General features: G+C 44.0%; 1 protein-coding gene across 1 annotated transcript; it reads right to left on the bottom strand.

Annotated features, from left to right (window-relative positions):
- Positions 1 to 2,785: 2,785 nt before the first annotated feature.
- On the bottom strand, positions 2,786 to 27,148 carry LOC133619292 (uncharacterized). Its single transcript, XM_061980259.2, has 2 exons — positions 26,872 to 27,148; positions 2,786 to 5,841 (listed from the first exon to the last, which is right to left on the bottom strand). Exons 1-2 carry the CDS (start codon positions 26,984 to 26,986, stop codon positions 4,472 to 4,474), a joined length of 1,485 nt encoding a protein of 494 aa, XP_061836243.1. The 5' UTR covers positions 26,987 to 27,148; the 3' UTR covers positions 2,786 to 4,471.

The following is a 27,148-nucleotide window of genomic DNA, read 5'->3' as shown; positions in this document are numbered from 1 at the left end:
TTGTACAGCAAATGTCTGCATAAAAATGATTATACATCATACTATAGGTGTGTGGAGGGGGGCGTGGCCTGCGGGCCTGCCGCCGAGCGGGGTGTGTAAGGACCGGCCTCGAAGCCAGCGGCAGGTGAGTAGATTGCCCAGCTGGGGCTAGTTTCTCTTGTTATATTCTTATTTTACTGTTATATTTTTTTCTCATTGTTGCTTTTTATTTTTATTTTGTTCCATTTATACCCCTATTATTTACTTTTTAAATTCGATCTCAATTCTGTACACTGCTGCTGGAATTTTAACTTTCCTGAGGGAACTCTCCTGAAGGAATCAATAAAGTACTATCCATCTATCTATCTATCTATCTATCGTTGCGTTTGGACCAGTTGTTCCTCCCAGGGAATTCAAGCGGCTGGTCGCTCCCAAGCTCTTTATGACAGTACAGCTGAGTAGAAGAACCACCAGAGACAGAATAGGTATTTTGTAATTTTATCTCCAAAGCTTTGGAAATATAATGAGACCAGTCCAGCATAGAACATTCAATCGTGCAGCTAAGATGGTCTCTCTTTCTCGGCCAAACACATGCCCATTGTCCTCCTCAGCTGGACACAGGAACAGATAAGGAAAAGGAGTATCTCTCCTCCTTACATTCCAAAGTCAAGGTTAGCACACAGTATTTGCAGACAACCAAAAGACCACAATTGGAAGAAGAACACTAGCTGTTTTGTAATATGATTATGAAAATAAAGAAGTAACACTTAAATACGGATATATGTAAATATCTGCCTCCGACACTATCTATCTTGTTATCTAATCACCTGTCGCCTTTATTAGCAGCAGCCGGACAGAGACACGTTGTTGGGAGTTGGAGAGAGAGAAAGACCCACGCAGGAGAGCAGAGCAGAGCGAGACACAAGCACAGAGCCAGAAAAGAGACACGTCGGACTGGAAAGTCCCAGAGACATAGCTGGAAAGCAATCCAGAGTTGTGTGGACATAAATAGAACTTGCTCAACCCAGACAGATCTATCGGCCTCAGAAAAACCCACCACAAGAGGGAAACCTCTACAAGGTGTTTATTATAGGGATGTCCCGAACCAAGGTTTTTGCACTTCCGATCCGATACCGATATTGTTTTTGCACTTCCGATCCGATACCGATACTGACCGATACCGATACTGGCCTATCCGAGCATGTATTAAAGTTTAAAGTTATTTAGCCTACTTAGTTGTCAGAATCATGTTGAAAAGGGTTTAGTACTCTTGATAACAACTAGCCAGCTGAATTAAGGGAGTTTGAATAATACACAATGGTTGGTAACAAGAAACTGACCTGTTTATTCAAGGATAAACACAAAATAGACAAAATTATACATGACAAACAGAAATGGCATCATTGAAACTAGGGCTGGGCGATATGGCCTTTTTTTAATATTGCGATATTTTAAGGCCATATTGCGATATACGATATGTATCTCGATATTTTGCCTTAGCCTTGAATGAACACTTGATGCATATAATCACATCAGTATGATGATTCTATGTGTTTTGATTGATTGATTGAGACTTTTATTAGTAGGTTGCACAGTGAAGTACATATTCCGTACAATTGACCACTAAATGGTAACACCCCAATAAGTTTTTCAACTTGTTTAAGTCGGGGTCCACTTAAATTGATTCATGATACAGATATATACTATCAGATATATACTATCATCATAATACAGTCATCACACAAGATAATCACATTGAATTATTTACATTATTTATAATCCGGGGTGTGGAGGGAGGCGCCGGATGTAAGTGTCAAAAAGACAGCCAAAAGAGTTTGATATGAGAATAAATCTAAAGTTAAAATATAGGGTAGAAATGCACCCATTTGCAGGAAAGCGTAGTCTTGATTTTCAAAATTTTCTTTCAAGGCTTGCATGTCTACATTAAAACATTCTTCTTCATACTGCATTAATATATGCTACTTTTAAACTTTCATGCAGAGAAGGAAATCACAACTAAAAAAATCACTAATTCTTTCATACGGTGTTGATATGGAAATGTTTGCCTCGTCATTTTGATGGTGTGGGCGTGTGGCACCGAATGGAGATAAGCGTCTCGACAGACGTCACAATATTTGAACAATGATGACGAAAACTGTTTTCTCTGTTGTGTCCGTGTGTCGAAAATTGTTATGCGCTTATTTTTTTATTTGATTTTGTGCGTGGCATAGATTTGCTATGCGCAGAGGACGCTTAAACAGTGCGCAATTGCACAGGCGATCACCTTAGAGGGAGCGTTGCTCGCACGGCTGCGCTAGCATCACAGCTAACGTTAGCCATGCTGCTACCTCTCTGCTGGGAGAGGACATATACGTATGTGACGTATGACGTGACAGTATGTGACGTGTGTAAGAAGGTGCGCTTGCTGTCTGTGAGAGGGAGACACAGGAAAGAGTGAGAAGAGCCTGTCGTGTAATGCCAGCAGCTAAAAGCAACTGCGTGAGAATTCACAGACCTGTGGATGTGTTGAAGGTGTGCTGGAAAATGCGGAACGGAAATTAGGGAGCAGCAGAAAAGTGGAATGTATTATTTAAATCGGTGCGTTGGAAAACACGGACCGGAGTTTTTTTAAAAACTGGATCTGGATCGGCATTTTCCCATGCCTTGCCGATACGCAATTTTTTGGCAGCCGATCCAAATATCGGATCGGGACATCCCTAGTTTATTACCCTTGTTTTTTTGCTACATTTTTGTTGTGTTTTGCTTGATTGTAAAAGATGTCTATCGAGGAGCTGCTCTGAGAAGTAAAAGAGGAGCGACGTCCATATGTCGTTAATATTCAGTGTTTTATTGTTCATAGTTAATATTGGAAATGCCTCTTTCTTTATTTTCATGTACATTTTGGGTGTCCCATTCAGTCAAAAAAAAAAGTAAAATTCCATTCCGTTGTTTTAAGGTGGTCTGTCATAACTTTTTTAGAATTCCATCGGACATTGTGACTTTTGGTATTAGTGTTCCTGAAAAAAAGGGATGCAAAACACACATACTGTACAGCATATTTTGACATCTAAATGTGTATATATCATTCATACACACATACACATTGGCCCACCCCAGACACATTTTTTCTCTCAATGTGGCCCCCCGAGTCAAAATATTTGCACAGCTCTGGCTTATATTATAAGTATTCCACTTGATCTAACACATTTCCTCCCAAATTTGAGAAATAATATACGGCAGGGTAAGAGCAACATAAAAGTCGTCAATAACATCACAAAAAGAAAGATAACAGAGCACAGATTAAGAACAAAATGGGGCACTGATTGGAAAACGTTTCTGCCTTATCATATAGTTTTTGCTAAAGCTGCATACGGACAAGCACACATGGCAGAGTAAGAACACACCTCTAGAAGTCCCATTAAGACTGTGCCATATATGGTCAGGGCTACTCAAGTCCAGTTTGGGTAGACATCAGTAAAGTCTGACACCCACCTATATTCTTCTCACCGTGGCTACAATATGTACCGTATTTTTCGGACTATAAGTCGCAGTTTTTTTCATAGTTTGGCCGGGCTCCAGTGCGATTTATATATGTTTTTTTCCTTCTTTATTTTGCATTTTCGGCAGGTGCGACTTATACTCCGGTGCGACTTATACTCCGAAAAATACGGTAGGTGTGCTGTGAACCAACCATCTTTCTAACCGTAGTACTTCATACTTTCAAATGTCTATAACGTAATTTGTCTATGATCCAACATTTAAAGGCAGGGGTAATTTGAGGGGTATCCACTCTGTCTACTTGTGATGTCACATGTTCAAATATTACCAACAAACGTACACTGAGCCCTCATCTGATGGTGGTCGGTAGAAACAAAACGGGAAGGTGTAGTTTCAGGCAGATCGATTCGGCGTGGTGGCGAAGTTGGGAGAGTGGCCGTGCCAGTAATCTGAGGGTTACTGGTTCAATCCCCACCTTCTACCATCCTAGTCATGTCCCTTGTGTCCTTGAGCAAGACACTTCACCCTTGTTCCTGATGGGTCCTGGTTAGCGCCTTGCATGGCAGCTCCCGCCATCAGTGTGTGAATGGGTGAATGTGGAAATAGTGTTTGGAGATCCTTCAAAAAAAAAGGTAGAAAAGCGCTATACAAGTATAACCCATTTACCATGTTGTTGGTGTTCATAGTCAGACATTCCTGAGGTGGTAAAAGCATCACTGAAAAAGACTACAATTCCTCCTTATCTGGAGTCATCTGTCTAGTCTGCAGAAGGAGCAACCAAGCACTACAAGCATCGTCTATCACACAATTCAGGAAAGTTTCAGTTACGCAGAAGACACGGGGAGATAAAATTATGCTCCAGATAATCCCACTTTGTACAAAGACATTGAATATTTGGGAAAGAAGCAGTGGAATATATTTGAGGAGGGAACATATCCTAAACAGCTGAGCCGTGCGTGTTCTTCAGTGTCTTGCTGCGTCTTTCACCGCACACCTAAGTGATGTTTTCTTCTGAGTGTGTTCTCTTGTGTTTAGTCATATTTTTCTTTTGAGAAAAGCCTTTACCACATACTAAACAGATAAATGGTTTTTCGTGTGTGTGTGTTGTCATGTGTTGAGTCAAATTACCCTTCTGTGAAAAGCTCTTGCAACAAACTGAACAGTTAAATGGTTTTGCACCTGTATGTGTAGTCATGTGTGGAATCAAATTACCCCTTTGGGAAAAGTATTTGCCACAGACCAAACAATTAAATGGTTTTTCTCCGGTGTGTGTTCTCATGTGTTCAGTCAAACTACTCTTCAGAGAAAAGTCTTTACCACAAACCGAACAACTAAATAGTTTTTCTCCCGTGTGTGTTCTCATGTGTTGAGTCAAGTTACCCTTCAGAGAAAAGCTTTTACCACAAACCGAACAACTGAATAGCTTTTCTCCTGTGTGTGTTATCATGTGGTCAGTCAAACTACTCTTCAGAGAAAAGCTTTTGCCACAGACCGAACAACTAAATAGTTTTTCTCCCGTGTGTGTTCTCATGTGTTGAGTCAAGTTACCCTTCACAGCAAAGCCTCTGCCACAAACCGAACAAATAAATGGTTTTTCTCCTGTGTGTGTTCTCATGTGTTGAGTCCAGTTTCTCTTGTTAATAAAATGTTTTGCACAAACTGAGCAGCTCAAACGTTTGCCTCGCTTATTTTCAAAGCATTCAAAGTGTTCTTTGTCAACTGAATTCAATGATTTTTCCCCTGCATGTGTTCTCATGTGTTGACTCAAATAAGTCTTCTGGGAAAAGTATTTGCCACAAACTGAACAACCAAATGTTTTTTCTTCTGTGTGTGTTCTAATGTGTGCAGTCAAGTTGCACTTTATAGAAAAGCCTTTACCGCAAACTGGACAGCCAAATGGTTTTTCTCCTGTGTGTGTTCTCGTGTGATAAGTCAGATTGCTTTTTTTAGTAAAGGTTTTCGCACAAACTGAGCAGCTGAAATGTTTTTTACCTCTTATCTTTTTAGAGCATTCAGAGTGTTTGTTGTCAGTGTGAGTCCTCATATCACCTTCACAGTCTGTATCGCTGCTCAAAGTTACTTCAACCTCATCTTCAGCCTCACTATCTGATAGTGGAGCTAAGAGGTTGTCTGCTTGTGGTTTCTCTTCATCATCTTCAGTCTTCACAGAGACAACAGTCAGTGGCAACTTAGTGAGATCAGCCTCCTCTCGTCCTAGAAGACACTCTCCCTCCTGAGTGATCCAGAGTTCATCCTCTTCCTTTTTAATGTGGGGTGGTTGTGGAGTCTCCTGCTTCAAAGTGGAGCTCCCTCCTGCCGACTGAGGGGGAAGTTCTTCTGGATGATCAATCAGCTGCACAGCGTCTGCGGAACACACACACAACACAAACACACTTTACCCACTTTCTTCTATGTATTGTATGTGTGTGTAGTGTTTCATGGCCATTCATTTAGTGCCTTGCCAGAATGATGGATCAATGTTTACATGACTTGGCTTAGACAAGTGGAGAAAGAATCAGTGTAAACAAAAAAACATCTGTTTCGATTGAATTAGGATATGTCAAACTAGCAGCGGGGAAAAAAACGTTTTTCACCCTAGCAACAATAATAAGGGCGTGCCGTGATGGCACAGCATTTAACGCCTTCAACAACCTGTACAAACAGCGTGTCGGCCCAGCCACACGTAAGTGACAGCAAGGCATACTTGATCAACAGCCACACAGGTTACACTGACGGTGGCCATATAAAACAAGTTTAACACTGTTACAAATATGCGCCACACCGTGAACCCACACGAAACAAGAATGACAAACACATTTCAGGAGAACATCTGCATTGTAACACAACATAAACACAACAGAACAAATACCCAGAATCCCATGCAGCCCTAACTCTTCCGGGCTACATTATACACACGGAGGGGGGTGGGGGGGGGTTGATGTGTGGGGGAGCAGGGTTGGGGGGCGGGGTTTGGTGGAAGCGGGGGTGTATAATGTAGCCCGGAAGAATTAGGGCTGCATGGGATTCTGGGTATTTGTTCTGATGTGTTTATGTTGTGTTACGGTGCGGATGTTCTCCCGAAATGTGTTTGTCATTCTTGTTTGGTGTGGGTTCACAGTGTGGCGCATATTAGTAAGAGTGTTAAAGTTGTTTATACGGCCACCGTCGGTGTAACCTGTATGGCTGTTGACCAAGTATGCCTTGCTGTCACTTACGTGTGCAAGCAGAAGCCTCATACAAAGTGTGGCTGTGCCGGCACGCTGTTTGTACAGGTTGTAGAGGGCGTTAAATGCTGTTTCATTATGGCACGCCCATATTTTTATTGTTAGGGTGAAAATCGGAGAATATTTGCCCTGGGAGAGGCACCAAAATCCGTAAGTCTCCCGGGAAAATCGGGAGGATTGGCAAGTTTGCAGCTGAGCCGCATCAGAGTGGTCAAAGAGCCGCATGCGGCTCCGGAGCCGCGGGTTGCCGACCCCTGCTATATACAGTACAGGCCAAAAGTTTGGACACGCCTTCTCATTCAATGTTTTTGTTTATTTTCATGACTATTTACATTGTAGATTGTCACTGAAGGCATCAAAACTATGAATGAACACATGTGGAGTTATGTACTTAACAAAAAAAAAAAGTGAAATAACTTAAAACATGTTTTATATTCTAGTTTCTTCAAAATAGCCACCCTTTGCTCTGATTACTGTTTTGCACACTCCTGGCATTCTCTCGATGGACTTCAATAGGTAGTCACCTGAAATGGTTTTCACTTCACAGGTGTCATAGTTTTGATGCCTTCAGCGACAATCTACAATGTAAATAGTCATGAAAATAAAACATGGCTAGCTAGTTAGCGGCTAATGTCTGTCCGCAATCTGCAGTGTTTTAGCTACTTCTAAATCACTAATCATCGCCTTCATGGCGACAAATAAAGTACGTTTCTTACAAGTATCATCCCTGCAGGACGAGGAATAGCTAAACATGCTTCACTACACACCGTAGGATACAATAGCTCACGGGCATCACAATGTAAACAAATGCCATGGGTGGATCTACACCTGACATCCACTGTAATGATACCAAGTACAATAGCGTACCTAGTCGATACTACTATGATTACATCAATATTTTTTATCGTCTCAAAATCTTTTTTCTTTTTTAAATTCATATTATATTCATAAACTCAGGAAATACATATGACCAATGTATGATCCTGTAACTCCTTGGTATCGGATCGATACCTAAATTTGTGGCATCATCCAAAACTAATGTAAAGTATCAAACAACAGAAGAATAAGTGTTTATTACATTTGAACAGAAGTTAAAAAAGAAGATAGTAACAGTAAATGAACAAGCAGATTAATAATATTTGTTTACAGCTTGTCCTTTTGTAAGTTTGACAAAAAATAAAATGATAAATGACAATATGTTACTGCATATGTCAGCAGACAAATTAAGAGCCTAGTTGTCTACTATGTTCACTATTTTATTTAAGAACAACATTGTTCTTCCATTGCAATAATAAACATGTTTAATGTACCCTAAGATTTTTTTTTTATCAAAATAAAGCCAATAATGCTATTTTTTGTGGTCCCCTTTATTTAGAAAAGTATCGAAATACATTTTGGTACCGGTACCAAAATATTGGTATCAAGACAACCCTACATGCTTGATGTTGGAAATATTGCAAACACTTATGCTTTGTGGTCAATAAAATAATTTATTTTTGGAGAAAACTGTAAGGGTGGGTTCATGGGTTCAGTATTCAGTGGCAGCACAGTGAAGCAGTGATTAGCGTCTGTGCCTCACAGGGAAAAGGTCCTAGGTTCCAATCCCCAAGCTCAGGGTCTTTCAGTGTGGAGTTTGCATGTTCTCCTTGTGAGTGTGTTGGTTCACTCCAGGTACTCCAACTTCCTCCCACCTCCAAAATACATACAACTGGGATATATAGGCCCCTCCATTGTTCCCTGACCGATAACAACTTTTCTTCTTCCTTTCTTTTCTTATTTCTTCAAATATCCTCGGTGTTAACTGGGTCATCCTTCACTCTTTCTCTGTATTCTCTCAACCTCTCTTTTTTATTTGGTCTTGGCATGTTGGTGTCTTGATTCTTTCTCTCTGAAGTCAACAAGTACAGATAGCAACCCGCAGTACCTTAAAAACATGCTTATTTGCATTAAATAGATGATTAAAACGATGATTCCTGAAAACGAATCACTTATTTTAAAACTTTGTGAAAACAATTATTAGAAAATGATACGATTAAACCTACTTTCCCTTTTATTTTGTCACTACCGAAACGTTATATGTTTTGGGTGTGACTGTTTTGGTTTCGAGTGTGACATTTTGAGATAATTTTGACCATAACTAAATACCGTATTTTCCGCACTATTAGCCGCACCTAAAAACCACAAATTTACTCAAAAGCTGACAGTGCGGCTTTTAACCCGGTGCGCTTTATATATGGATTAATATTACGATTAAGTTTCATAAAGTTTCGATCTCGCAACTTCGGTAAACAGCCGCCATCTTTTTTCCCGGTAGAACAGGAAGCGCTTCTTCTTCTACGCAAGCAACCGCCAAGGTAAGCACCCGCCCCCATAGAACAGGAAGCGCTTCTTCTTCTACTGTAAGCAACCACCCGCCCGCGTAGAAGAAGAAAAAGAGCGCGGATATCACCGTACGTTTCATTTCCTTTGTGTGTTTACATCTGTAAAGACCACAAAATGGCTCCTACTAAGCGTCAGGGATCCGGTTCATGAAAAGACGCAATCTCTCCATCCGCACACGGATTACTATTTCACAGCAACTCATATTCCTGTGAACCGCACTGTGGATACAACGGGAGCACGTACGGTGAATATTCGCACCACAGGGAATGAGAAGTCATCCTTCACTGTGGTTCTAGCTTGCCATGCTAATGGCCAGAAACTTCCACCCATGGTGATATTCAAAAGGAAGACCTTGCCAAAAGAGACCTTTCCAGCCGGCGTCATCATAAAAGCTAACTCGAAGGGATGGATGAAGAAAAGATGAGCGAGTGGTTAAGGTAAGTTTAAGTTTACGCGAAGAGGCCGGGTGGCTTTTTTCACGCAGCTCTGTCCATGTTGATATACGTATGTTTGTGATTGCACATTTGCGTACATTTTGGGAGTGAACAGAGTTGTTAGAACGCTGGTTTTTAATATATTATTAAAGTTTGACTGACCTATCTGACTGTTTTTTTGACATTCCTTTAGCGCAGTTAGATGCGGCTTACAACACCGGGCGGCTTATAGGTGGACAAAGTTTTGAAATATGCCGTTCATTGAAGGCGCGGCTTTTAACCCAGGGCGCCTTATGGTGCGGAAAATACGGTAATGATCGCAAGCATATGGCGAGCAAACACATCTTTGTAAGGGACAAGCGGTAGAAAATGGATGGATGTTGCATAAAGGCCAAAAAAGTTTACATAATTAAAAACGAAGTCTGTTTGGTAATTACAGTTTTTAAAGATATACACTAGGGATGTCCCGATCCGATATTTGGATCGGATCGGCTGCCGATATTTGCCAAAAATTGCGTATCGGCAAGGCATGGGAAAATGCCGATCCAGATCCAGTTTAAAAAAAAAACTCCGTCCGTGTTTTCCAACGCACCGATTTAAATAATACATTCCACTTTTCTGCTGCTCCGTAATTTCCGTTCCGCATTTTCCAGCACACCTTCAACACATCCACAGGTCTGTGGATTCTCACGCAGTTGCTTTTAGCTGCTGGCATTACACGACAGGCTCTTCTCACTCTTTCCTGTGTCTCCCTCTCACAGACAGCAAGCGCACCTTCTTACACACGTCACATACTGTCACGACATACGTCACATACTGTCACGTCATACGTCACATACGTATACGTCCTCCCCGAGCAGAGAGATAGCAGCATGGCTAACGTTAGCTGTGATGCTAGCGCAGCCGTGCGAGCAACGCTCCCTCTAAGGTGCTCGCTTGTGTAAATTGCGCACTGTTTAAGCGTCCTCTGCGCATAGCAAATCTATGCCACGCACAAAATCGAATAAAAAAATAAGCGCATAACAATTTTCGACACACGGACACGACAGAGAAAACAGTTTTCGTCATCATTGTTCAAATATTGTGATGTCTATCGAGACGCTTATCTCCATTTGGTGCCACACGTCCACACCATCAAAATGCTGAGGCAAAAATTTCCACATCAACACCGTATGAAAAAATGTGTGATTTTTTTTAGTTGTGATTTCCTTCTCTGCATGAAAGTTTAAAAGTAGCATATATTAATGCAGTATGAAGAAGAATGTTTTAATGTAGACATGCAAGCCTTGAAAGAAAATTTTGAAAATCAAGACTACATTTCCTGCAAATGGGTGCATTTCTACCCTATATTTTAACTTTAGATTTATTCTCATATCAAACTCTTTTGGCTGTCTTTTTGACACTTACATCCGGCGCCCCCCTCCACACCCTGGATTATAAATAATGTAAATAACTCAATGTGATTATCTTGTGTGATGACTGTATTATGATGATAGTATATATCTGATAGTATATATCTGTATCATGAATCAATTTAAATGGACCCCGACTTAAACAAGTTGAAAAACTTATTGGGGTGTTACCATTTAGTGGTCAATTGTACGGAATATGTACTTCACTGTGCAACCTACTAATAAAAGTCTCAATCAATCAATCAAAACACATAGAATCATCATACTGCTGTGATTATATGCATCAAGTGTTCATTCAAGGCTAAGGCAAAATATCGAGATATATATTGTGTATCGCAATATGGCCTTAAAATATCGCAATATTAAAAAAAGGCCATATCGCCCAGCCCTAGTTCAATGATGCCATTTCTGTTTGTCATGTATAATTTTGTCTATTTTGTGTTTATCCTTGAATAAACAGGTCAGTTTCTTGTTACCAACCATTGTGTATTATTCAAACTCCCCTAATTCAGCTGGCTAGTTGTTATCAAGAGTACTAAAACCCTTTTCAACATGATTCTGACAACTAAGTAGGCTAAATAACTTTAAACTTTAATACATGCTCGGATAGGCCAGTATCGGTATCGGTCAGTATCGGTATCGGATCGGAAATGCAAAAACAATATCGGTATCGGATCGGAAGTGCAAAAACCTGGATCGGGACATCCCTAATATACACTGATTTTCAGACTTTGGAACACATTTATTTAAAAACTGTAGCATTAAGTTATATTACAATGCAGCAATGAAGGGCACAAATGCAATGTCACTTCCTGGTCAAAAATGTAGGGGTGTGGCCTAAATTTAGAATCAGCACCGCCTCTAAAACTCTTGTGTTTCGATAGTGGGAGAATGAGATATTTTTAAGTGTTCTTTTCTAATCCATAGTCATGTTTAAAGGGGAACATTATCACCAGACCTATGTAAGCGTCAATATATACCTTGATGTTGCAGAAAAAAGACCATATATTTTTTTAACCGATTTCCGAACTCTAAATGGGTGAATTTTGGCAAATTAAACGCATTTCTAATATTCGCTCTCGGAGCGATGACGTCACAACGTGTCATCACATCGGGAAGCAATCCGCCATTTTCTCAAACACCGAGTCAAAACAGCTCTGTTATTTTCCGTTTTTTCGACTGTTTTCCGTACCTTGGAGACATCATGCCTCGTCGGTGTGTTGTCGGAGGGTGTAACAACACGAACAGAGACGGATTCAAGTTGCACCAGTGGCCCAAACATGCGAAAGTGGCAAGAAATTGGACGTTTGTTCCGCACACTTTACCGACGAAAGCTATGCTATGACAGAGATGGCAAGAATGTGTGGATATCCTGCGACACTCAAAGCAGATGCATTTCCAACGATAAAGTCAAAGAAATCTGCCGCCAGACCCCCATTGAATCTGCCGGAGTGTGTGAGCAATTCAGGGACAAAGGACCTCGGTAGTACGGCAAGCAATGGCGGCAGTTTGTTCCCGCAGACGAGCGAGCTAAACCCCCTGGATGTCTTGGCTCACACCGTCCCTTATGCCACCGAAGATGATCAAGAGAAGAATATCGACCCTAGCTTCCATGGCCTGCTGACATGAGGGTATGTCTACAGAATATATTAATTGATGAAAATTGGGCTGTCTGCACTCTCAAAGTGCATGTTGTTGTCAAATGTATTTCATATGCTGTAAACCTAGTTCATAGTTGTTAGTTTACTTTAATGCCAAACAAACACATACCAATCGTTGGTTAGAAGGCGATCGCCGAATTCGTCCTCGCTTTCTCCCGTGTCGCTGGCTGTCGTGTCGTTTTCGCCGTTTTTGCTTGCATACGGTTCAAACCGATATGGCTCAATAGCTTCAGTTTCTTCTTCAATTTCGTTTTCGCTACCTGCCTCCACACTACAACCATCCGTTTCAATACATGCGTAATCTGTTGAATCGCTTAAGGCGCTGAAATCCGAGTTTGAATGTCGCTATAGCTTGCTGTTCTTTCCGCCATGTTTGTTTGTGTTGGCTTCACTATGTGACGTCACAGGAAAATGGACGGGTGTATATAACGATGGTTAAAATCAGGCACTTTGAAGCTTTTTTTTAGGGATATTGCGTGATGGGTAAAATTTTTAAAAAAACTTAGAAAAATATAATAAGCCACTGGGAACTGATTTTTAATGGTTTCAACCCTTCTGAAATTGTGATAATGTTCCCCTTTAAATCAGCTAGTATTTTCCCATGTTGTGTGTCTTCTCGTGACCTCCTTGCTTTTATCTTATGTCCACTAGTAAACTCTTTGTTTTGTCTTAAGAGCTCCTGTTTGTCAGCTCACAGAGCTGTTTTGGCCAGTTTCTTATCTGTTTCGAAGAAGCAGCTGTGGTCCTTTCTGGGCGAGAAGGGGTCCTTTTTACTCAACATATATGTCATTCAAAAGAACTTGGGATTGACCGGTGTGTTTTAATCCCCGAGAGAAAGACTGGTCGTGCGCACACAAAAACAAGTGATGTGATGTTTTGAGCACAGTTTTTAAAATAGAAAATGTAACCTACAATAAATATATGTCTTTCAACCTCTGTTTAAAAGTCATCATAAATATATTTTAAATTACACAATTGAAACTAATCTAAAAAAAAATTTTAAGCAGTATTTTCATAAATTTAAATTTAGGAGTCACGATTGGGCACTGCTACTTCTCAATAGAGAGTACCGTATTTTCCGCACCATAAGGCGCCCTGCGTTAAAAGCCGCGCCTTCAATGAACGGCATATTTCAAAACTTTGTCCACCAATAAGCCGCCCCGTGTTGTAAGCCGCATCTAACTGCGCTAAAGGAATGTCAAAAAAACAGTCAGATAGGTCAGTCAAACTTTAATAATATATTAAAAACCAGCGTTCTAACAACTCTGTTCACTCCCAAAATGTACGCAAATGTGCAATCACAAACATACGTATATCAACATGGACAGAGCTGCGTGAAAAAAGCCACCCGGCCTCTTCGCGTAAACTTAAACTTACCTTAACCACTCGCTCATCTTTTCTTCATCCATCCCTTCGAGTTAGCTTTTATGATGACGCCGGCTGGAAAGGTCTCTTTTGGCAAGGTCTTCCTTTTGAATATCACCATGGGTGGAAGTTTCTGGCCATTAGCATGGCAAGCTAGAACCACAGTGAAGGATGACTTCTCATTCCCTGTGGTGCGAATATTCACCGTACGTGCTCCCGTTGTATCCACAGTGCGGTTCACAGGAATATCAGTTGCTGTGAAATAGTAATCCGTGTGCGGATGGAGAGATTGCGTCTTTTCATGAACCGGATCCCTGACGCTTAGTAGGAGCTATTTTGTGGTCTTTACAGATGTAAACACACAAAGGAAATGAAACGTACGGTATATCCGCGCGCTTTTTCTTCTTCTACGCGGGCGGGTGGTTGCTTACAGTAGAAGAAGAAGCGCTTCCTGTTCTATGGGGGCGGGTGCTTACCTTTGCGGTTGCTTGCGTAGAAGAAGAAGCGCTTCCTGTTCTACCGGGAAAAAAGATGGCGGCTGTTTACCGAAGTTGCGAGATCGAAACTTTATGAAAATGAATCGTAATATTAATCCATATATAAAGCGCACCGGGTTAAAAGCCGCACTGTCAGCTTTTGAGTAAATTTGTGGTTTTTAGGTGCGGCTAATAGTGCGGAAAATACGGTACTCTATAAGAGATGTTTTTGGATTTATTTACCTTCTCACGATCCCACCTACTGTGAACTAATACTGTGAACTTCTGGGTCTGACTCCCGGGAGCCTTTTGGCCATGGAGACCAGCTGTTGGGTCTCTGCCACACCAGAGTCCGTTTGGAGAAACTGGAGGAGATGTGGATGAAGAGACAGGGCTGCGGAGCTGGCGCTGAGTGAGCAGGTATCGGACACCTCGGTCTCCTTGGACGTATCTTCGCTCATCCATGTGGACTGGACACTGGCCGAGAGCTGGTGGGCGGCCGAGGGTGGAGTCGGCTTTCTTGGTTGCTTTGTTGGGTCTGCTCCTTCTCTGGCCATGCTCCCCCCACCCCAGCAGACGATGTTGTGGAACACCGCACAGCCAACCACAGTGTATATGTTTTTTTTGTTGTTGTTTTACTTTTGTAGCTGTGTGTAGCGCTGCTCTTTTAATGTCTTTAATGTCCTTTGATGTTTCCCTCTTACACACATGTTTATGTGTGCTATGACTATTAGTTTTTTCTTCTTCCTTGGCCTCAGTCTGGACCCCCTCTCCAGGGCCCCAGGCTTAGACTGAATATTGATTTTTCTCATTCTATTCCCCTCCCCAGCGTTTACCTGTTTCTCACCTTTTTTGTAAGGGGCGCCGGAAGTTGGCAGACCCGTCAGTGATCCTGTTCTGTCTCCCTGTAATGTTTGTCTGATCTTGAATGGGATTGTGCTGAAAACCTTAATTTCCCCTCGGGGATTATTTAAATATTTCTGATTCTGATTCTATTAATGCTCTGGGTTTAAACAAATCATAATATAAAGTAAGTAAAAAGGCATGTTTGAATACTTAAGTGTTTTGTTAAACCTTTTTTTTGGTTAAGGGACAGCACTTTGCTCAGCAGGCCCCATATATTTGATTCCATATTCTAACACTAAGCGATATTAAGATATGTGTCCAAAGTCGGGACTCGGGGTGGACCGCTCGCCTGTGCATCGGTTGGGGACGTCTCTGCGCCGCTGACATGTCTCCGCTCGGGATGGTCTCCTGCTGGCCCCACTATGGACTGGACTCTCACACTATTATGTTAGATCCACTATGGACTGGACTCTCACACTATTATGTTAGATCCACTATGGACTGGACTCTCACACTATTATGTTAGATCCACTATGGACTGGACTCTCACACTATTATGTTAGATCCACTATGGACTGGACTCTCACACTATTATGTTAGATCCACTATGGACTGGACTCTCACTATTATGTTAGATCCACTATGGACTGTCACTGGACTCTCACAATATTATGTTAGATCCACTATGGACTGGACTCTTACACTATTATGTTAGATTCACTATGGACTGAACTCTCACACTATTATGTTAGATCCACTATGGACTGTCACTGGACTCTCACAATATTATGTTGGATCCACTATGGACTGTCACTGGACTCTCACAATATTATGTTAGATCCACTATGGACTGGACTCTCACACTATTATGTTAGATCCACTATGGACTAGACTCTCACACTATTATGTTAGATCCACTATGGACTGGACTCTATTAATAAGTACAGACCTAACTGCTTGGCATCTCTGCCTGTCGCACCTCCTCCAGTGCACTTGGAGGTCAGCTGCAGGGTCGTCAGCTGGTGCCACCGTTCACTGATGTTTCGCCCCCAAGCCAGGACACCTCGCGGTGGGGGGGGGGGGCAGTGGCTAAGCGGGGACGTCTCCCCGCGCCACTCCCTGCAACTGACCTCAATGGGGTGTTGAGCCCCAAGTGTTGTCCCTCCTTCTTAGCCACATCCAGAAACTTGCCTTCTCTGCCTCCTCTGCCAACTCCTTGATGGCCCTCCTCAGGTTGGAACCGGTCATTCCCGCCGCACGCAGGAGCCGGGTCGCAGAACCTCCTACGAAGCCCCTGCATCCGATCTCCACGGGCTGAATGGACGCAGACCAGCCTCCCCCCTTGCAGTCCTCTGCCAGGTCGCTGTACTTTGACCGTTTGAACTCATGTGCTACTGGTATTCCCTCCTCCCATGGCACGGTTAGTTCAATGATGAGGACTTTCTTAGCAGCTGAGGACCACATCACAACGTCTGGTCTTAGCGTTGTCTATATTACCTCAGTTGGGAAGACTAGCTGCTTGTCCAGGTCAACGCGCATCTCCCAGCCCTTACCAGGGGTAAGCAGAAGTGATGATCTTCCCGCCTCTGTCTTCTGTCCTACCTCTCCTGGTTTGATGAAAGTGATGTTTGGCCGATGGGGATCTGTGGCGTTGTTTGCCCCGACTCTGCATCTCTCCAACAGCTCTGCCAACTTCCTCAGCACCTGATTGTGTCGCCACCGGAAGCGCCCCTGCGTTAGCGCGACGTTGCAACCTGAAAGGATGTGTTTGAGTCCTGCATTGTCTTTGCTGCACAGGGAGCACTTGCCCTCGCTTCCGAACCACTGGGCGAGGTTTCGAGGGCATGGCAGGGTGTCATACGCTGCCCTCACGAAGAAGCTGAGCCGAGATTGAGCAGTTCGCCAGATGTCGGCCCAGGTTATGACTCTTTGAATGGTATCCTCCCAGCGAGTCCATGCCCCCTGTTTTCCCTGGGATACGGCCTTGATCCAATACTGGTCTTGCGCCACTTGTGTGACCTCTTCCACCACCATGGCCTTCCTCTGCTGTCTCGTGGCTTTGGACCAGAACTGGACTGGTTGCCCCCATCCCAGTCCTGCCCGGCTGTCTTGGACTCTTCCCAGAATCTCCTTGTATTTCAGCCTCGAGACATCTTGGTCCACTTCCACCTGGGCCTTCCACTTTCGTCCAGTACGGACAATCACCGCTGCACTCTTCACAGCTTCGTCTCTTGATTCCCTCAACTCCAGTACAAGGCGGGCCTTCTCCTGCCTGTAACCCAGATTGATTGACTTCAGAGGAAGTTGCAGAATGTTCTTGCCAAAAAGACCTGTGTCCGAGAAACAGCGGGGGAGGCCCAGCCACATCCTGATATAACCGTTGGCGATGCTGTCCATCTTGCTGGCCTGAGAAGATGGAATTTCGGCTACTTTCAGCGGCCACATTACGCGGTGGAAAAGTGTGAAGTGGTAACACCAAACCTTCAGCTTCCCAGGAAGTTGGCTGCCGTCGATCCTTACGAGCCCCTCTTTTAGTTGTTTCTGGACCATCCTCCCCATCTGCCTGTCCGAGAGCTCTGCTGTATACTCCCTCCCGAGGCTTCGGATGGGCTGCTCTGCCAGGAGTGGAATCTTCTCACCTCCTGCTGTGAAGACTGTCCTGTCATCTCTCACACCCTTCCTGATTGACAGGCTCCTGGACTTAGCGGGCTTTATCTTCATCCTCGCCCAGACGATCAGTTCGTCGAAACGCTTGAGGAGTTGTGCTGTGCATGGGGCGGTCTGTAGGATGCTTGTCACATCATCCATGAAACCTCTCAGAGCGGGGAGTCTTCCTCCTGACGGTGTTTTTAGGCCTCTGACCATTTGCCTTGCTCCAATGAGTAACACTTCAAATGCAGCCACAAAGAGGATTGGTGATATGGAGCAGCCCATGGCAATTCCCACATCCAACCGCTGCCATCCTGTCATGTAGTCATCTACTGAGAAGTACATGTGTAGGTTGTTGAAATACTTGGCTAAGATGTTACTGACACACACAGGAACGTGGAAGAAATTTAGGGCAAACTCAACCAGCTTGTGTGGTACTGAGCCATAAGCATTTGCCAGGTCGAGCCATACCACGTGGAGGTTGCTCCTCTCTCTTTTGGCACGCTGTATCTGATCCCAGATCACGGATGCATGCTCTATGCACCCCGGAAAGCCTGGCAGTCCGGCTTTTTGACAGCTTGTATCGATGTAGCCGTTGTTGTTGAGGAAGCTGGATATCCTTTTTGCCAGGACAGAGAAAAATACTTTTCCCTCCACGTTCAGTAAAGCAATTGTCCTGAACTGGCTGATGTTGATGGAATTTTGCTCCTTGGGGATGAATATTCCAACTGCCTCTTGCCACTCCGCTGGAATGGATTGCTTCTTCCACACAACACTCATGAGCTTCCACAAGATTGTGGTCACTTGCGGACAGTTTTTATACACCTTGTAAGGAAGCCCGTTTGGTCCTGGTGCAGAGGCTGATCTGGCTTTTTTAAGGACTTCTTTAATCTCGCTCAGCCTAGGTGGGGAAGTGTCGAAAGGGGTCTCTGGGGGTTCTGGACGTGGCACATGGCCTGGTGAGCCAAGTAGTGTATCTTTGGCTGAATCCATATACTGGTCCTTGATGTGTTGTTCCAGATCCTCTTTCGCAATGGACAGCTTGCCACTTCGCTTTTCGTCCAGGAGCTGACGGGCAAACCGGAAAGGATCCTTGAAGAAGTCTTTTCTTTCCTTCTCCTTTCGTTTCCGGCGCCTTCTGAGTCTCTCTGCCCGACGCAGCTTGGCCAGATGCTGCTTGAGATCATCCCATAGCACTTTGAGACCTTCTTTTTCCTCCGCGGCTGCTTTCCTCCACCTCTTACGCAACGGGCGCCTGTTGGTTATAAGCCCCTTGATGTCCCTCTCCCTCCGTCCTTTGTGCCTCTGGGCTGTGGCTCGCTTGGTCGCGCTCTCTCCGAACCTCTCTCTGAACTCCTCATAAATGATGTTACTCAGCGAGGTTAGTTTACGCTCAACAGTCCCTCGCAGGGAATGCTCCAGTACCGCTCTCAGGTGATCGTCAAGCTTGCGCCATTCTGCTTGGCTTTTGGCCTTTGGCCACTTGATCTTCTTGCGCCTTTCTGGATGTTTGCGTTGGCTCTCTGACTGTGCAACTCTCTGAGGGACTGCATGAGCTTTGCTCTCGGGCGCTGAATTCATCTCCCCTCCTGCTTCCACTGACGTTTCCCCCTCAGCATTGCTGGGACCCTCTGCACTGTGGTTTGTCACCTGGCATTGGGTCTCTTCCGTCTGACCTGCCGAAGCAGAGCGGTTATGCTGGTCAGGAGTACTCCCACACTTCATTCTCCCTTCATTAATACGCAGTCCTTTAAAGGAAGTCACCTTCTGCCACCCGCATTTACACTTCCGGAGAACCTTCTCATTGTGGTTTTCCGTTCTGTTTGTCACCGTTTGATCCGTCAGAATAGGCCCATCTTCCATCCCGCCTCTCGGAGGGCCTTCGGGTTGTTTTTCCTTATGTATTTTCGTAGTCAGTTTGTAGGTGCTTCCTCATGAGGAAGCAAGTGGGTAAGGTGACTAACCGCCCACTCCTGGTATGGTCTCTCCCGTCGTCCACCGGACTTTCCTGGCTGCCAACTGCTCTTTCACAGTAGTAGCTGGTTCCCCAGAAGTGTCAATTAATAAGTACAGACCTAACTGCTTGGCATCTCTGCCTGTCGCACCTCCTCCAGTGCACTTGGAGGTCAGCTGCAGGGTCGTCAGCTGGTGCCACCGTTCACTGATGTTTCGCTCCCAAGCCAGGACACCTCGCGGTGGGGGGGCAGTGGCTAAGCGAGGACGTCTCCCCGCGCCACTCCCTGCAACTGACCTCAATGGGGTGTTGAGCCCCAAGTGTTGTCCCTCCTTCTTAGCCACATCCAGAAACTTGCCTTCTCTGCCTCCTCTGCCAACTCCTTGATGGCCCTCCTCAGGTTGGAACCGGTCATTCCCGCCGCACGCAGGAGCCGGGTCGCAGAACCTCCTACGAAGCCCCTGCATCCGATCTCCACGGGGTGAATGGACGCAGACCAGCCTCCCCCCTTGCAGTCCTCTGCCAGGTCGCTATACTTTGACCGTTTGAACTCATGTGCTACTGGTATTCCCTCCTCCCATGGCGCGGTTAGTTCAATGATGAGGACTTTCTTAGCAGCTGAGGACCACATCACAACGTCTGGTCTTAGCGTTGTCTATATTACCTCAGTTGGGAAGACTAGCTGCTTGTCCAGGTCAACGCGCACCTCCCAGCCCTTACCAGGGGTAAGCAGAAGTGATGATCTTCCCGCCTCTGTCTTCTGTCCTACCTCTCCTGGTTTGATGAAAGTGATGTTTGGCCGATGGGGATCTGTGGCGTTGTTTGCCCCGACTCTGCATCTCTCCAACAGCTCTGCCAACTTCCTCAGCACCTGATTGTGTCGCCACCGGAAGCGCCCCTGCGTTAGCGCGACGTTGCAACCTGAAAGGATGTGTTTGAGTCCTGCATTGTCTTTGCTGCACAGGGAGCACTTGCCCTCGCTTCCGAACCACTGGGCGAGGTTTCGAGGGCATGGCAGGGTGTCATACGCTGCCCTCACGAGGAAGCTTAGCCGAGATTGAGGAGTTCGCCAGATGTCCGCCCAGGTTATGACTCTTTGAATGGTATCCTCCCAGCGAGTCCATGCCCCCTGTTTTCCCTGGGATACGGCCTTGATCCAATACTGGTCTTGCGCCACTATTATGTTAGATCCACTATGGACTGGACTCTCACACTATGTTAGATCCACTATGGACTGGACTCACACTATTATGTTAGATCCACTATGGACTGGACTCACACTATTATGTTAGATCCACTATGGACTGGACTCTCACACTATGTTAGATCCACTATGGACTGGACTCTCACACTATTATGTTAGATCCACTATGGACTGGACTCACACTATTATGTTAGATCCACTATGGACTGGACTCTCACAATATTATGTTAGATCCACTATGGACTGGACTCTCACAATATTATGTTAGATCCACTATGGACTGGACTCTCACACTATTATGTTAGATCCACTATGGACTGGACTCTCACTATTATGTTAGATCCACTATGGACTGTACTCTCACACTATTATGTTAGATCCACTATGGACTGGAATCTCACTATTATGTTAGATCCACTATGGACTGGACTCTCACAACATTATGTTAGATCCACTATGGAATGGACTCTCACACTATTATGTTAGATCCACTATGGACTAGACTCTCACACTATTATGTTAGATCCACTATGGACTGGACTCTCACACTATTATGTTAGATCCACTATGGACTGGACTCTCACACTATTATGTGAGATCCACTATGGACTGGACTCTCACACTATTATGTTAGATCCACTATGGACTGGACGCTCACAATATTATGTTAGATCCACTATGGACTGGACTCTCACACTATTATGTTAGATCCACTATGGACTGTCACTGGACTCTCACAATATTATGTTGGATCCACTATGGACTGTCACTGGACTCTCACAATATTATGTTAGATCCACTATGGACTGGACTCTCACACTATTATGTTAGATCCACTATGGACTGTCACTGGACTCTCACAATATTATGTTGGATCCACTATGGACTGTCACTGGACTCTCACAATATTATGTTAGATCCACTATGGACTGGACTCTCACACTATTATGTTAGATCCACTATGGACTAGACTCTCACACTATTATGCTAGATCCACTATCGACTGGACTCTCACTATTATGTTAGATCCACTATGGACTGGACTCTCACAATATTATGCTAGATCCACTATCGACTGGACTCTCACTATTATGTTAGATCCACTATGGACTGGACTCTCACACTATTATGTTAGATCCACTATGGACTGGACTCTCACTATTATGTTAGCTCCACTATCAATCAATCAATCAATCAATCTTTATTTATATAGCCCTAAATCACAAGTGTCTCAAAGGGCTGCACAAGCCACAACGACATCCTCGGTACAAAGCCCACATACGGGCAAGGAAAAACTCACCCCAGTGGGACGTCGATGTGAATGACTATGAGAAACCTTGGAGAGGACCGCATATGTGGGTAACCCCCCCCCTCTAGGGGAGACCGAAAGCAATGGATGTCGAGTGGGTCTGACATAATATTGTGAGAGTCCAGTCCATAGTGGATCCAACATAATAGTAAGAGTCCAGTCCATAGTGGGGCCAGCAGGACACCACCCCGAGCGGAGACGGGTCAGCAGCGCAGAGATGTTCCCTGCCGATGCACAGGCGAGCGGTCCACCCCGGGTCCCGACTCTGGACAGCCAGCACTTCATCCATGGCCACCGGACCTGTGCACCCCGCCCCTCAAGGAAAAGGGGAGCAGAGGAGAAAAGAAAAGAAACGGCAGATCAACTGGTCTAACAGGGGGGCTATTTAAAGGCTAGAGTATACAAATGAGTTTTAAGATGGGACTTAAATGCTTCTACTGAGGTAGCATCTCTAATTGTTACCGGGAGGGCATTCCAGAGTACTGGAGCCCGAATAGAAAACGCTCTATAGCCCGCAGACTTTTTTTGGGCTCTGGGAATCACTAATAAGCCGGAGTTCTTTGAACGCAGATTTCTTGCCGGGACATATGGTACAATGCAATCGACAAAATAGGACTGAGCTAGACCGTGTAGTATTTTATACGTAAGTAGTAAAACCTTAAAGTCACATCTTAAGTGCACAGGAAGCCAGTGCAGGTGAGCCAGTATAGGCGTAATATGATCAAACTTTCTTGTTCTTGTCAAAAGTCTAGCAGCCGCATTTTGTACCAACTGTAATTTTTTAATGCTAGACATAGGGAGCCCCGAAAATAATACGTTACAATAGTCAAGACGAGACGTAACGAACGCATGAATAATGATCTCAGCGTCGCTAGTGGATAAAATAGAACGAATTTTAGCGATATTACGGAGATGAAAGAAGGCCGTTTTAGTAACACTCTTAATGTGTGACTCAAACGAGAGAGTTGGGTCGAAGATAATACCCAGATTCTTTACTGAGTCGCTTTGTGTAATTGTTTGGTTGTCAAATGTTAAGGTGGTATTATTAAATAAATGTCGGTGTTTAGCAGGACCGATAATCAGCATTTCCGTTTTCTTGGCGTTGAGTTGCAAGAAGTTAGCGGACATCCATTGTTTAATTTCATTAAGACACGCCTCCAGCTGACTACAATCCGGCGTGTTGGTCAGCTTTAGGGGCATGTAGAGTTGGGTGTCATCAGCATAGCAATGAAAGCTAACACCGTATTTGCGTATGATGTCGCCTAGCGGCAGCATGTAAATACTAAAGAGTGCAGGGCCAAGAACCGAACCCTGAGGAACTCCGCACGTTACCTTAACATAGTCCGAGGTCCCATTATTATGGGAGACGCATTGCATCCTGTCAGGAAGATAAGAGTTAAACCACGACAAAGCTAAGTCTGACATACCAATACGTGTTTTGATACGCTCTAATAAAATATTATGATCGACGGTATCGAAAGCAGCGCTAAGATCAAGAAGCAGCAACATAGATGACGCATCAGAATCCATCGTTAGCAGTAGATCATTAGTCATTTTTGCGAGGGCTGTCTCCGTAGAGTGATTTGCCCTGAAACCGGATTGAAAAGGTTCACAGAGATTGTTAGACACTAAGTGTTCATTTAGCTGCTGTGCGACAATTTTTTCGAGGATTTTCGAAATAAAGGGAAGGTGGGACACCGGTCGGTAGTTTACCATGAGGTCAGGATCAAGGTTAGGTCTTTTGAGCAGAGGATGAATAACCGCTTTCTTGAATGCTAGGGGAACAGTGCCAGAGGAAAGTGATAAGTTTATAATATTTAGCACTGATGGACCTAATAATACAAAAAGCTCCTTGATAAGTTTCCCAGGAAGTGGGTCAAGTAAACATGTTGTTTGTTTTATCCCACTTACACGCTGTAATAGTTCCTCTAATGTTATTTCATCAAAAAGAGAGAGACTATTTTGTATTGCAGTATCCGTCGTAGATACAGTTGTAACTGTGTTCATAGAACCCAGTTGTAGCTGGGATGCGTTGTCTTTAATCTCCTTTCTAATGAGTTCAATTTTCTTATTAAAGAAATTCATAAAGTCATCTGCCGAGTGGGTGGAGCTATTGGGAGGAGTCCCTTGTTGGGTTAGCGATGCTACGGTACTAAACAAAAATTTAGGGTCGTTTTTGTTGAGGCGGATGAGATTTGAGTAATATTTAGCTTTAGCTAAGGTAAGCATGCGTTTATACGATATTAAACTATCACTCCATGCTTGATGGAAAACCTCAAGCTTGGTCGCGCGCCATTTGCGTTCCAACTTTCTACATGATAATTTATGAGCTCTGGTTTCCTCTGTAAACCATGGGGTGCGCCTTTTAGGGGCCCTTTTTTGTTTTAGCGGTGCTATACTATCAATGGTTTTGCGCAGGGCATTGTCAAAGTTGTTAGTGAGGTTATCAATAGAGCCGACATAATTTGGGAATGGTGCCATTACCGAAGGCAGTAGGTCAGCAAGAGTCATCGTTGTGGCGGCATTAATGTTGCGGCTGCTATAGCAGTTATTATTATTATTAGTTTGTTGACAATGAGTCAGAACTTCGAATTTTATAAGGTAATGATCGGACATTACTTTAGTATACGGGAGTACCATAACTTTGGAGGTGGTGACACCCCTGACCAGCACTAGATCTATCGTATTGCCGTTGCGATGCGTAGGTTCATTTATTATTTGTGTAAGACCACAGCTATCAATTATAGTCTGGAGCGCCACGCACTGAGGGTCCGATGGGGTATTCATATGGATATTAAAGTCCCCCATTATGATTATATTGTCTGCGTACGTCACTAGATCAGCAACGAACTCTGAGAATTCATTAATAAAGTCCGAGTAGGGCCCTGGGGGGCGGTAGATAACAGCCATATCGAGAGGCAGCGGTGCGACAGACCTCATAGTAAGCACCTCAAACGATTTGTATTTATTATTTAGGTTAGGGGTAAGGTTAAAGTTTTCATTGTATATTGGACGGCGTGGCGCAGTGGAAGAGTGGCCGTGCGTGACCCGAGGGTCCCTGGTTCAATCCCCACCTAGTACCAACCTCGTCATGTCCGTTGTGTCCTGAGCAAGACACTTCACCCTTGCTCCTGATGGGTGCTGGTAGCGCCTTGCATGGCAGCTCCCTCCATCAGTGTGTGAACGTGTGTGTGAATGGGTAAATGTGGAAGTAGTGTCAAAGCGCTTTGAGTACCTTGAAGGTAGAAAAGCGCTATACAAGTACAACCCATTTATCATTATATTAGTGCGACCCCCCCACCCCTTTTAAGGGGACGGGCAATATGCGCATTCGTATAGTTAGGAGGAGATGCCTCATTTAGCGCAAAAAATTTGTCTGGTTTGAGCCAGGTTTCGCTAAGACCAATGACTATGGACTGGACTCTCACACTATTATGTTAGATCCACTATGGACTGGAATCTCACTATTATGTTAGATCCACTATGGACTGGACTCTCACAATATTATGTTCGATCCACTATGGACTGGACTCTCACACTATTATGTTAGCTCCACTATGTACTAGACTCTCACTATTATGTTAGATCCACTATGGACTGGACTCTCACACTATTATGTTAGATCCACTATGGACTGGACTCTCACTATTATGTTGGATCCACTATGGACTGGACTCTCACTATTATGTTAGATCCACTATGGACTGGACTCTCACACTATGTTAGATCCACTATGGACTGGACTCACACTATTATGTTAGATCCACTATGGACTGGACTCTCACACTATGTTAGATCCACTATGGACTGGACTCACACTATTATGTTAGATCCACTATGGACTGGACTCTCTCACTATTATGTTAGATCCACTATGGACTGGACGCTCACACTATTATGTTAGATCCACTATGGACTGGACTCTCACAATATTATGTTAGATCCACTATGGACTGGACTCTCACTATTATGTTAGATCCAGTATGGACTGGACTCACACTATTATGTTAGATCCACAATGGACTGGACTCTCACACTATGTTAGATGCACTATGGACTGGACTCTCACTATTATGTTAGATCCACTATGGACTGGACTCTCACAATATTATGTTAGATCCACTATGGACTGGACTCTCACACTATTATGTTAGATCCACTATGGACTGGACTCTCACTATTATGTTAGATCCACTATGGACTGGACTCTCACTATTATGTTAGATCCACTATGGACTGGACTCTCACAATATTATGTTAGATCCACTATGGACTGGACTCTCACAATATTATGTTAGATCCACTATGGACTGGACGCTCACAATATTATGTTAGATCCACTATGGACTGGACTCTCACACTAGCTAACAATCATGGCGGCTCTTTCTTTACATTCTTCAACAAAGTTGGTTGAAATTTCACCAACGCCTTTTAGGACTTGAAATAGCTTTCAAATTACAGAACGTCAACTCACTCACCTTCATCTTCATCTTTCGTCTTTGTCTCCGTTGGTGATTTGCTGGAAGTTTCTGATTCTCTTTCATGTTCTCTTTTAGCCGACGTCGCCATCTTAGCATAGCAGTAGTCGTCCATCTTCTTCAATCTTCACTTCAGATAACGCTTCATTTATACAAACTCAACTTCGGTTACGTTGATTTTTTAAAAAGAGGTCAATATTGAGGTATATATATGGCTATAAGGTCGTCAATTCGAAACTTCTCCGAAAAGTCACTGGCGCTCAGTCCGCCATCGTGG

This window comes from Nerophis lumbriciformis, linkage group LG20 (genome assembly GCF_033978685.3).
Source record: "Nerophis lumbriciformis linkage group LG20, RoL_Nlum_v2.1, whole genome shotgun sequence".
Classification (NCBI taxonomy): domain Eukaryota; kingdom Metazoa; phylum Chordata; class Actinopteri; order Syngnathiformes; family Syngnathidae; genus Nerophis; species Nerophis lumbriciformis.
This window is presented reverse-complemented; position numbering and strand designations above follow the sequence as displayed.